Raw genomic sequence first — 12,756 nt, forward strand, 5'->3', positions numbered from 1 at the left:
CAGCTCATCTTCTAGAGATGGTGCACGCTGACATGTGTGGGCCTATCACTCCGGAAACGCCGGGTGGCAAGCGCATGTTTCTGCTCGCCGTCGATGACAAAAGCAGATTCATGTGGCTTGTGCTCGTCACGTCGAAGGATCAAGCTACAGCGACCATCGTTCAACTCCAGGCCCGGGCAGAAGCGGGGGCAGGACGGCGCCTCGGGACTCTCCACACTGATCGTGGTGGCAAGTTCATGGCGCGCACCTTCAACGACTACTATGCCGAGCACGGTGTCCAGCAACACCTCACGGCGCCCTACACTCCGCAACAAAATGGAGTGGTGGAACGCCGGAACCAAACTGTGCTGGGCATGGCACGGAGCATGCTCAAGGCGATGTGGGTGCCTAGCAAGTTCTGGGGGGAGGCGATCATGACTGCGGTCTTCATCCTGAACAGATCACCGACATGGAGTGTTGAAGGCATGACGCCGTTTGAAGCGTGGTATGATTCTAAGCCTCCTGTGCACTTCTTCCGTGTTTTTGGCTGCGTTGCACATGTCAAGGCCACCGGTCGACACCAGAGCAAACTCGATGATCGCTCCACGCCGATGGTGTTCATCGGTTATGAACCTAGATCCAAGGCATATAGATTCTACAACCCGAACACCGATCGTGTCCACATATCCCGTGATGCCGTGTTCGATGAAGGCAGGCAGTGGAACTAGGGCGAGCATGACGACGGTGAGCACACGGTGAACTTAGAACCGTTCCACGCCGAGCACATGATGGTGTTGGTTCACCGTGGTGATCCCATGGAGCTGCAGGAAGATGGTGCTCCAGACGGCCTGCTCGGGGGAAGTCCAGTGCACTCGACTAGATCGCAAGGTGGAATGTCGGCAACACCGGGTACGCCAACGGCGGCGTCGAGCGTGGGCTCACCAGCAGGCGCACATGGAGGCAGCAGACCAGCAACACCTGCGTCCCCTACATCGGTCCCAGCTATGGAGTTCGCGTCACCTCCTTCTGGTGACCCGGACCTTAATGGTGAGCACGATGACGAGGTACCACTACGGTTTAGAACACTGGAGAACATTCTGGGACCGGTGGCTACCCCAGTACTTGCTGAATGGGAGATGGACGGGGAACTCATGCTCGTCATGGACGATAAACCCGCCACGTTTGAAGACGCACGTGGTGACGAGCACTGGAGGAAGGCCATGATGGAAGAGATGGCGTCCATCGAGGAGAATGACACCTGGGTGCTCACTGATCTACCCCAAGGCCATCGCCCGATCGGCCTCAAGTGGGTTTTCAAGCTCAAGCGCAATGAACAAGGGGACATCATCAAGCACAAAGCCCGGCTCATGGCGAAGGGCTATGTTCAGCAGCACGGGATTGATTTCGACGAGGTATTTGCTCCTGTTGCTCGAATGGAATCAATCCGAACCCTTCTTGCAGTGGCAGCGTAGGAGAACTGGCTTGTACATCACATGGATGTCAACTCAGCTTTTCTCAATGGGGAGCTCAAGGAGGAGGTTATGTCCGACAGCCGCCGGGTTTCACTGCTGCCGGGCATGAAGGCAAGGTGTTGAAGCTAAAGAAGGCGTTGTACGGGCTCCGTCAAGCTCCCAGGGCGTGGAACATGAAGCTTGATCGTAGTCTGCGTGAGCTCGGCTTCAGGCGGTGTGCAAGCAAGCAGGCATGTACACAAGAGGAACTGTAGCGTCGCGGGTGGTGGTGGGCGTCTATGTTGATGATCTCATCATCACCGGCGCGACACCCACAGATGTTGAAGCGTTCAAGAAGGATATGCAGCGACTGTTTCGGATGAGCGACCTCGGCCTCCTTTCTTACTATCTAGGAATTGAGGTGAAGCAGTGAAAGGGCTTCATCTCGCTGGGGCAGGCCACCTACGCAAAGAAGCTGCTCGACAAGGCGGGTCTGGCCGGATGCAACCCGTGTCAAACTCCTATGGAGGTCCGCCTGAAGCTATCGAACAAGAGCACCACGCCGGAGGTGGATGCCACTGAGTATCGAAGCTTGATTGGCAGCTTGCGGTACTTGGTTCATACACGGCCAGACATTACCTTTGCTGTGGGATACCTGAGCAGGTTCATGGAGACGCCACGCAAGGAGCATCTTGTCGCTGTGAAGCGCCTGCTACGGTACATCACAGGCACGGTGGACTACGGCATACTCTACTCCAAGATCGCTAGCGGTGGCGACAACAAGCTGACAGGGTACAATGACAGCAACTTGGGGGGAGATGTCGACGAACGGAGGTGCACTGCAGGAGTCATCTTCTTCCTCAGGGATATGCCGATTTCCTGGCAATCCCGGAAGCAGAAATCAGTGGCACTCTCCACGTGTGAAGCTGAGTACATGGCTGGGGCACTTGCAGCATGCCAGGCTGTGTGGCTCACCCGGCTGCTGACAGACATCATCGGCATTCAGGTTCAGCCGCCGGAGTTGAAGATGGACAGTCAGTCCGCCATCGCGCTAAGCAAGAATCCCGTGCTTCACGATAGGAGTAAGCACATCGATACACGTTTTCATTTTATTCGTGACTACATGGAGGATGGGAGGATTTGCCTGGACTACGTGAGCACTCAACAGCAGCTCGCGGATGTCCTGACGAAGTCCCTTGGGCAAGGAAGCTTCTGTGAATTGCGCACCAAGACGTCAAGTTGAGCTGATCTGAGCAAGTCTTAGGGGGAGACATGTTGATAATCCTAGCTTAGCTCAGCTCATTTATTTGTTCTCGGCTATATTTAGAATAAGGTGTGTTTGACCTTAGCTAAGTTGAGCTCGTCTAGTTTTAGCCAGACGCATGCTGCGTTCGATGCGGTGGTTGTCCTTACTTTCCGGTGGTAGTGGAGGTACTCGGCATGTTCTCGACCGTGGGATGGCGTGGTCCAGTCGGAGGTCATGGTGAGTGCAGCGTCATGGCGCTAAGTGCGCCCGTTCTTGTTTTATATATTAATAGAGTTAGAAAACGTCGCAAGTGGATTCACGGCACCAAAATAGCGTGTGTATTCGTGAGTTCGTGGTGTGCAATTTCAGGGGATCTTCATCGACTCCGGCGAAGGGTCGCCGGCGGTGTCGACACCAAGCTTTCCCACAGGCTACCGTCACAGCCGCTGCTCCTACCGTATCTACGTGAGAGGAATCACCCAATACAGGTGTAGCAACTGTAAAAAAGTAGTACCGAACAGGAATATGGCTTATTATCTCTTTGCACGTTTTTCAAAAAGCAAAATAATTTTTTGAATTGTTAGAATATCTGAATGTTGTATCCATTTTTAATTCCGTTTGTACCGGTATGTTCTACGGGACGAGACGAACAAAGCTAGACCCCACCTGCCTATGTTTCGAGGAATTTTATATAACATCAATTTATGTATAAATATGTGCTATAGTTGTACAACTTGAACGACAAATTATTAAAATAAGCATAAAATAAGCTGCCAAGGGCAAATTATTATACACACCCAATCTGCGACCCCCTAATTCTAATACATTCTGCAACCTCTAATCTTAATACTTTTGTTGCGTCCTCTAATCCCAACCCAATCTACCTTGTATGTGTATGTGTTTTTCTTTTGTGGCAACTTTATATGTGCAATAGATATCCTTTTGTGACAACTTATCCATGGTAGATGAGACAACTAATATGCAGGATTTAAGAAGGTATCTGAACCTAAGGGTGACTAAAAACTGAAACTAAAAAAACACCGAAAAAACAAGACTAAAAACTAAAAAGAAAAGAAATAACATTCAATCATAAAAAGGTTGACTGAAAACTGAAAGTAAAAAATATTTAAAAACTTGATTGAAAACTGAGACTAAAAACACTAAAAATTAACTAAAAACTAAAAATAAAAAATGAAACTAAAATTGATAATAAGAAAATAAAACTAAAATTGGTAAGTATATATTAAAAACTAAAGAAAAACAGAAAAGAAATAAAGAAATAATAAAAACTAAAAGAACAAAACTGGGCCAGGCCACGATAACATTTGTGTAGGGCAAAGACCTCTAACCAAATGAGGATGCCGCCCCATGGCTTACCAAAGGCTCACGAAGTACGATTGCATCCCAAGTCGGCTCGACAAAGGCCCATAAGAGGAAGGCGGTAACCAGAAGACAAAGACAAGAGAGCCCATGAGGGGGAATTAGGGGAAAGGATCCCAAAGGAATATACTATGGCTGGGCAAGTGCAAAAGTGTAATCAGTGAATATGGTGTATAATGGCCTATAAAAACGGAACTCAACCCCAAGGGAAAGAGGAGGGTTTTGGCTCGAAACCCTAGAAACACTGTTGCCTCGGTTATTGTGCAAATTCATCGGTTATTGTGCAAATTCATTAACAGGGCCTTCGAGCATCACCGTCGGCCCTATTCGCTTGAACTTATCAGCCGCCTTTAATACCAGCCGAACAGGCCCGAAGGCTCCTCTACCCGGTCAGGATCCCATAACCCAACATTCAGAGTTCATTATACTTGTAAATCAGAAAAACATAAAGCACCGAAAAGGAAAGCATGATCTAGGGTATTTGCTAAGGGAGATTCAAAGAGCATATTGACTATTCATTCATTCAATTTCAACACATATGGATGCAGATGAAAATGTGCTACCAATATTTCTCACAGATACTGCAGGGTGTGCGGCAGAACATAAAAAAGTAACTTCATTATACAAATAGTATAGTACATAAAGCCAGCAAGAACCTCCCCCACCCCCAAGTCTCACTTCTCTAATGTGAAGTATGATCTTGTACCAAAAAAATAGTCCAGAATATATTATTAATATCACAGTTAGACACAAACAATCAGGTAAGGTTAAACTGGGAGTTTTAAAATAGTTGTTTTTTAGAACGAAAATATGTTATTTCCAGGAGACACCATCATAAAGTGGCAAACAATAAAAAAAAACTCGACTTACGGGGGGTTATGACGGCCTCCGGGTTTTTCGTTAAGAAGAAGATCTTCTTACACAGATCGATAAAACCCCTGAACCCCCGCCTCCATTCTGACACAGGAGGTGCCGTAACCCTGTGAGAATCGGGCCGGAGCCTTCCACACAGTTGGATAGGTTCGGTGTTTCCCTGCCTTGTATTTAGTTTGAGTCTGTCTACCTTCTACTCGAGTATTTTAGAAACTCGTGACATCCGAGCATTACATGCCAATAAAACACTCGAAACTGACCGGTCCATAGAATCGAGTATTTTAATGCCATGAAACACTTGAATTTTATAACCATAGGATTTAGATCTAATGATCAGAATTAATTCAAACAGATAGAACATATAAAATAAAAAATTACCCAGATTATTTCTATAAAAGCCAAATTAGAAGATTTTAAAGGAAAACCAAATAAAACAAAAAGATTAGCCAGATTATTTCTACGAAAGCCAAAATGAAAAATTTCAAAGAAAAACCAAATAAAACATACAGAAAAAGCCAAAAAACAGTCAGATAAATATTCAAGTAATTCTGATCATTCACATTTATGAATAATCAATTTATACCAATTGAATATAGAACTTACACCTAAACTGGAAATGTAAAATATGGTTTAATGAAATGCAATCTGCTCTTATATATACATACATGAGTTGGGGCTAGGTGATTTGACACCACCAGCCAGCTAAGATAAGAGTAAGTATAATAGCAGGCTGTAAGCCGACTAAATGCTGAGGTGGAGGAGGGAGGGGAGGAGAGAGAGGAGAAGCGGGCTGTAAGCTTACAGCCGGCTTGGGCACAAGAACCAAGAAAGTCTGTGAGAGAGACAAGTGGGCCATGTATTAACTGTAAAGAGCTAACTACTGTATGAGTGGGCTGAGAGAAGGCTGCAAAGAACCTTACAGCCAGCAAGCCGACTGTATTATTAGCCTTGCTCTAATGGAGTCTCTGCACCTACCCCTGCACAAAATCAGCATGCACGGGCGCAAAAGAAGCATGCATGGGCCAGCTATCAAAGGGAGGACGGTGTGGTGTGTGGGAGCTGTGACGACCGCTTGCGCGCTCACGTCTCATCGCCTCCGTCACAGCGCATCATCTGACGGCCCAAAAATCGAGTGAGCGAAGGAAGAAAAACACTCGAGTAAAGGATAGATTTACCGTTTATTTTAGGTGCGGGCGTGGGTGTGTGAGTTGGAGTGTGTCGGAGGTGTTTCTGGGAGTGTGCCTCATGCCTCTCCTTTACCTTTTGTTTTCTCCTATCTTAATTAAATGACATGCACGCGTCGTTCGAGAAAAAAAACTAGACAAAATGGACATATAAATGCACCTTTACATTTTCTAAGTCTCAACTCTATCATCTGAACATTAGTAACATATGTGACTGCACTCTCGAAATGGTAGAGGATGTACATCCAAGGGTATCATTTGAAATTTATTATCCAGTTGTCTTTCACTCTTTCCTTAAAGATTGTATGAATGAGTGAACTCCGTGCAGCACACAAACAGAATTTAACGGTAGTCTACCTTAACTTTTATAGCTGTTTGGATGAGGGTCATTTGTTCAGGAAGTTTTAGGATTTTGTTCAAATTTAAATGAAGCCCTAGGATTTGAATCCAAATGCCCTCCTATTCCATCAGGCCCTAACCCTAAGCATGTTCAGTATTTTTTTAAAACCTGAAAAAGAATATAGGCGGCATTAATAAAATACTGGGAAACTGCTAAATTCAACACTAACAGAAATGGTTGGTATTGTTAGAGAAAGAAGTGGTTGGAAGATTTGGTGGGTCAAACTGCAGAACAGACATGGGATTGGAATGTATTAAACATTACAATTACAAACTTATTGGCACAGGAGCGATCTTCATGTAAGACTACCATAGCAGAAAATAGGCAGCAGATTTCTCAAGTAACTAGCATTTCGTGGTGCAAGGAAATGCAGAGTGTTTACGGTAATTAGTTCTATGAATTTTAGGTTATCCCACATAATTAACATGTAAGCAATTTCATGTATGCAAATGAACCTTCCATGATTATAAGGAAAGACAGAGTACAGAATTGATTAAGATAAAACTGAATAAGTACATGTTTGACAGAGTTTCAGAAGATTTCGTCTCTACCACAATATAACAATATAGAGTTCATATGTACTTGATATCTGACATGCTTTACAGTGACAGATGCCAACCATCGTTTCTTTACTTCGCCAACCCAACTCATCCCTGTGTTCTTGTACATATTTTCTTTTGATAACTCATCCCTAACCTCCTCAGCATCCCACCACATCTCTTGTGAGGCATACAAGTTTGAGAGCATAACCCTGTAAGCAGCTTTCTCTGAATTGAGTTCAAAGAGCTTTCAGCAACAATCCTGCCGAGGCTAGAATCACGATGGACACAACAACCCCAAAGCAATGCACCCCACACACCACAATCTGGTTGTATTTGCATTGTCTGTATAAGATCGTATGCCTCCTTCAGCTGGCCAAATGTTGCAAGAAGCCTCACCATGTACACATAGTGCTCCATTTCAACAACTATGTTGAATTCATCCCTCATTCTCCTGAACAACTTCCATCCCTCCTCCAAGTGTCCCAACAAGCAGCAAGTAAAGCGGAGAAGGTAGCACTATCAGGCATTAGCTTATCATTAACCATCTCATCTAGGACATCAATAGCCTTAGTTGCAAACCCGTGAGATCCAAGGTTTGATATGACCGTGTTGTACATGACTGAGTTCTTATTAGGTAATTGGCGGAACACCCAGTATCCAAGCTCAGTGAAACCACATTTTGCATAAGCATCCACTAGTGAAGAAGAGACTCTTATATCCATATCTGCTCCAAGCCTGACTGCATAACAATGGACCTCCCTGGTACAACTAACAGCAGCTGTAGAAGCACATACCGAGAGAACACTAGCAATCAATATGCACATTTTCCAGAACAAATCAAATGACTCCTCGTACTTGCCAGTTTGCATTAGCCCAGTAATCAGTGACGACCAGGTAATCAAATCCGCATCGGGCAAGCTACCAAACAATCTCTGTCCAGATTCCATACACCCACACCTCATGTACATCGACACAAGTGTGCTTCTCACATGGTGTCCGGAGTCATAACCCCCCTTGACACACATTCTATGAACTGCTTGACCGAATGCAAGTATTTCCGGATTCCAGAAGCATGAGATTAAGCCAACCATTGAATACCCATCCGGCTGCTCCCCAGCTCTCCGCATTGAGGAAAACATCTGGAGACCATCATACCACATTCCTTGGTACCCGTATGCAGACAACATGGAGTTCCAAAGGACCAAGTCCGGCTCGCACAATCCATCGAACACGCTGCGAGCATTGTCCACGAGGCCAACCTTTGCGTACCCACTGACAAGCGCGCTCAGGACAATCGGACGGGAGCACATACCGCATGATGTGGCGATACCGTGGACGACCTTGACGGCGTCCGGGCGTGAGGATTCGGCGCAGGCACGGAGGACGCAGGCGAAGGTGTGCGCGTCGGGCGGAGTGGCGGAGCGGCGCATGCGGGCGAAGAGCGCGAACGCGGCGGAGAGCTCGAGGCGGCTGGCGTGGGCGCGGATTAGGGCGTTATAGAGGAGCGGCGAGGCCGGACGGGGAGCCTCGTCCAGCAGGCGGCGGGCGGAGGAGAAGTCTCCGCGGGCGGCATAGGAGCGGAGCACTAGGTGGCGGAGGTCGGCAGGGCCAGAAGCGGAGGAGGGGGAGGCGACCATGAGGCGCGCGTGGAGCTGCTTCGTGTGCGAGAGGGACAGAGGGAGGGCAGCGCCATTGCTGGACCCAGCGGCGGCCGCCGCGGCGAGGAACGGGAGGTTCCCGCGCATACCATGGACGCGAGGCTCACTGGCTCAAAGCACTTGTCTTTTTTTTTTTTTTTTGACTTAAATCATCCTGGGCGTGTGAACTTTTTTTTTCCAACAGGTCTTTTGAAAACAGCTTCACGTAATCACGTATGACTCCTTAAATCCTACTGTTATATATATATATATATATATATATATATATATATATATATATATATATATATATATATATATATATATATGAAAATAGGGTGAGATGAAACTAACACCCTCTTCGCTTGAACTTACCAGTCGTATTATTTCAGCGAAATAAATTTCTCACACAACAAATCAGCATCAGCATTACCCGTTTTTCCAGCCACACGAACCGGGCCTAAAAATAGTATTTTCTCATAGTTTTACCTTCACACTTGTTGGCCCGATGTAAGATTACGTAAGAGCATATTTTAATAGAATCTATACGTAGAACTATTTTGCTGAACTGATCTTCAAAATAGTTTTAGTTTCATCGAGAAAGCTACTCACGATCGTAAAGTTGAAATCCAAAACTATAACTTCACTGTAAAACTGAACTATATCAAACCGGAGCTAACTCAGGCCTGGAAGTTCTAAGGGCAGCTCCGACAATGCCAAGTTAGCTGACTCATAGGTGTACATGTCATCATTTGTCCTAGGTGGAAGAGGGAGAAGGGAGAAAATCAAAACAGCTAGGGCCATGTTTAGTTCATCCAGAATCCAAATTTTGGCACTATGTAAAAAGAAGATTTCCCGTCATATCAAACTTGTGGTACATGCATGGAGTACTAAATGTTGACGAAATAAAAAACTAATTACACAGTTTAGTTGTACTTTGCGAGATAAACGTTTTAAACCTAATTAATCAACGATTAGACAATTATTATCGAATACAATAACGCCAAGCGCCAATTCGGACCAACTAAACACGGCCCTAGCTCTTATTCCTGCGCTAGGCTCGCTCAGAAAACGAGAACGCCAGGAGTCAATGAAATCGTCGGGTGCTGACTCTTCTCGGTGAAATCGGATCTACTGCTCCCTGCTCCCTGCTCCCTGCTCCCAACTGCATGTCTGCATGCAAGTAAGAGAGCAGCCTTTTATTTCCCTCCATTTCCCTTCCTCTTTCATTCGCCGCATTCCTAGCTGCTGGAAACGGTGCACCTGCTGCAGCATGTAACCTCCTATTACTTTTTCCACTTATTAATCCAGTTCATTTTTTCCCCTTCCCAATCTGTTGCTGACTATTTATTTTGTTTGCTTCTCAACCTTGCTGAATGATGTGTGGTAACAGTTGTAGGTGAGCCCATTACGAAATAAATTATTGTTCCATGTTCACGGCTCTTGAAATGAGATGTGTTTACTCGTAAATGTTAGTAACACACATGAGACCATAGAGATGTTGTGTAGTTTATCCTCATGTCTTATGTACATACATGTATTAAAAACAACAAAAAAAACAACCTGAGAGATACTCCCTCCGTCCCGCAATATTTGTCATTTTGGCACAGCATTTAAGCGTCCAGGTTCACAGGGTAGTCCATGCATCCAGACACAATGACGCCCAGGTTCAAACAACGTTTGATGCACCTCGTTCAGGGCTACAACGACTAATATATCGGGACAGAGGGAGTAGCTCATTGAAGACAATACGTGGCGAACTATGAGCTGGCAAGCTAGCTCAACTGTTGCGGGTGCCCTAAGCGTCAAAGGCATGCTGACCACCAGCGGTGTGGACGCCATGGCAGAGCAGGAAGCCATTGGCGGGCAGGAGCCCACGGTGGGATCGATAGCCTTGTTAGTACGTTCTTCTCCATGGGCATCGCTTTGTGAGTTGTGATTGTCGCGGTCCACGTCGGGGCCAAGGCTTGGGGCCGCGTGATCCCCTGGTCTCCATGGCCGCCACGAATGGGACAGCGGTTGCTCGTCGCTGGCCGTTGGGTGGTGTTGCCAGTTGCCACCTGTCTGTATGGCGCTGTCGTCGCGCTACTACGAGAGCCGGACTGAATGAAATAAACCACAATTAAATTCACTGGAGGTTCGTTAACTTATACTCCGGGATTAAAAGTTGATTTCCAGATCCATATAAACATTTTAGGTGGACCCTAGGCCTATGCCCTTTCAAACCTTTATATTGAACTTCCAGGTCCATAAACTTTTTAAGTGATTCGTCACAGGTTCATACTCCTTTGTTGGACCCTTTGATCTGATGTGGCATGTAGATTGTGGAGTCAACGGTCGGCATGACATGAAAATTGCTGAGCTCATGCTTACCCCAACTACGTTGCCTTCCTTTTCAATCCCTCAAGCCTAGCATTTGTGCATCTGCTCTATCTCTACTCCAGTGCTCGCATCACCATTATCGGCCACCGTACTCCTACTATCACCGCTATTGCTCACCTTGTGGTTCACCTCTGTCCTAGAAATGAGCTCTATATTGATTTAGGTAAGAAAGAAGAGGAAGAAGATGACTCGTGGGATCCACGTGCCACCACATCTCCGTAATGCGCCCCTGCAACCCTATGCCTCGTGTCATCGGGCCTTCATCGTGCGCCACCATCTCCTACTCTCGTGCCGCTCGCCGGCGCATGCTCTCATCACCTTGCATGCTCAGAGAACAAAGCAAGAATGAGAAGTGAGGGAGGAGGGGTGATGGAAAATTTCATGTCATGTTGGCTGTTGACTCAACATGTCACATTAGATGTAAGGGTCAAACGAAGAGGTATGAACCTGTAGTGAATCACTTAAAAAGTTTATGGACCTAGAGGTTTAAACTAAGAGCCAAACAAAGAAGTATGGACCTCTCGATGAAGCACTTAAAAGTTTATGTAACCGGAAATCAAGTTTTATAGTTGATGGATCTATCTGGAACCCCGGCCTAATGGACCTTTGGGGGTATTTAAGCCGGCAGGTCCATTGGCCCACAAATATCGGCCTAGGTTGGGCTGGACTTGCTATGAGCACATACTGGCCCGGACCTAGATACTATCTAGGCCAGGTTAAATTAAATTATATATAGCTGCTTTAAGATTCATACAGAATACTCTGCGAGTACCACCGGAGCAAGTCTCGACATCAGCGATACATCTTAGAAATGTTATATTTAAAATTGCATAAAACAACTTAAGATGCAGTACACCAGTAAAGAACATAATTTAAAATTTGACAACACTGACTTGGATTCCAAAAAATGCTACTAGTTCTTACAAAAATTGTAGAAAGCAAAACATTAACAGTATACCTGTTCTCATATTCTAAGACTTGAGTATCAGTCTTAACTTTTATTTATTAATTTACTAGATACTAGAAATATGAAAACACTTTTAGTTGGCCGGTAACCAGTGGCTCATCATTCACGAGGAATCATCAACTCCAATTGGGACAAACAAGATCGACCCTGGTTTAACAAAGTCGGGATTCACCAAGCTCGGGTTCAAGTTTAAGATGTCTCGCGGAGTTGATCTGAACAGGCTTGCAATCTGAGAGCAACTCCAACAGTTTCCCATCCCTCCTCCCCATCCTTCATTTTTTGGCAAATTGAGAAAAAACAACCTCCAACAGTTTCCCATCCCTCCTCCCCATCTTTGGCAAGTTCCGAAAAACGCCTCCCCAGCGCGCATATATGCGCGCGGGATACGACTTCGCATCGCGATTCTACACGCGCCGCCGGCCTTCTTCCCGCGCGCGCGCAGGGCTTCTTCCCTTCCCGCACAAAGGGCTTCGTCAAGCGACGGTGTTCCACACGCGAAGTCAAGTCGTCCAAGAGAGACCACGCCGGCGATCCACGCGAAGCCAAGTAGCCGTCCAGGGGATTCCACGCCGGCAACGATCCACATCTTCGACGGAGGCGGCTCCTAGGGTTGCGGTATGGACCACTCATCCAATTCGATTCTGCCGCGCCGGTAGGGTTCAGATAGGGTTTAGTGTTGCGGCATGGTGCTTTGCCTGATTGCTGCGCTGATGGC

The 12,756-nt window shown here is 46.2% G+C and overlaps 1 protein-coding gene and 1 pseudogene across 1 annotated transcript; one reads left to right on the top strand and one right to left on the bottom strand.

Moving 5' to 3' along the window:
• Positions 1-1,953: 1,953 nt before the first annotated feature.
• LOC136454665 (secreted RxLR effector protein 161-like) lies at positions 1,954-2,673 on the top strand. Its single transcript, XM_066455015.1, has one exon. The coding sequence runs from the start codon at positions 1,954-1,956 to the stop codon at positions 2,671-2,673; it is 720 nt and encodes a 239-aa protein (XP_066311112.1).
• Positions 2,674-7,001: 4,328 nt separating this feature from the next.
• On the bottom strand, positions 7,002-8,824 carry LOC136452216 (putative pentatricopeptide repeat-containing protein At1g64310; annotated as a pseudogene).
• Between the last annotated feature and the right edge of the window lie 3,932 nt (positions 8,825-12,756).

Source organism: Miscanthus floridulus, chromosome 5 (genome assembly GCF_019320115.1).
Source record: "Miscanthus floridulus cultivar M001 chromosome 5, ASM1932011v1, whole genome shotgun sequence".
Classification (NCBI taxonomy): domain Eukaryota; kingdom Viridiplantae; phylum Streptophyta; class Magnoliopsida; order Poales; family Poaceae; genus Miscanthus; species Miscanthus floridulus.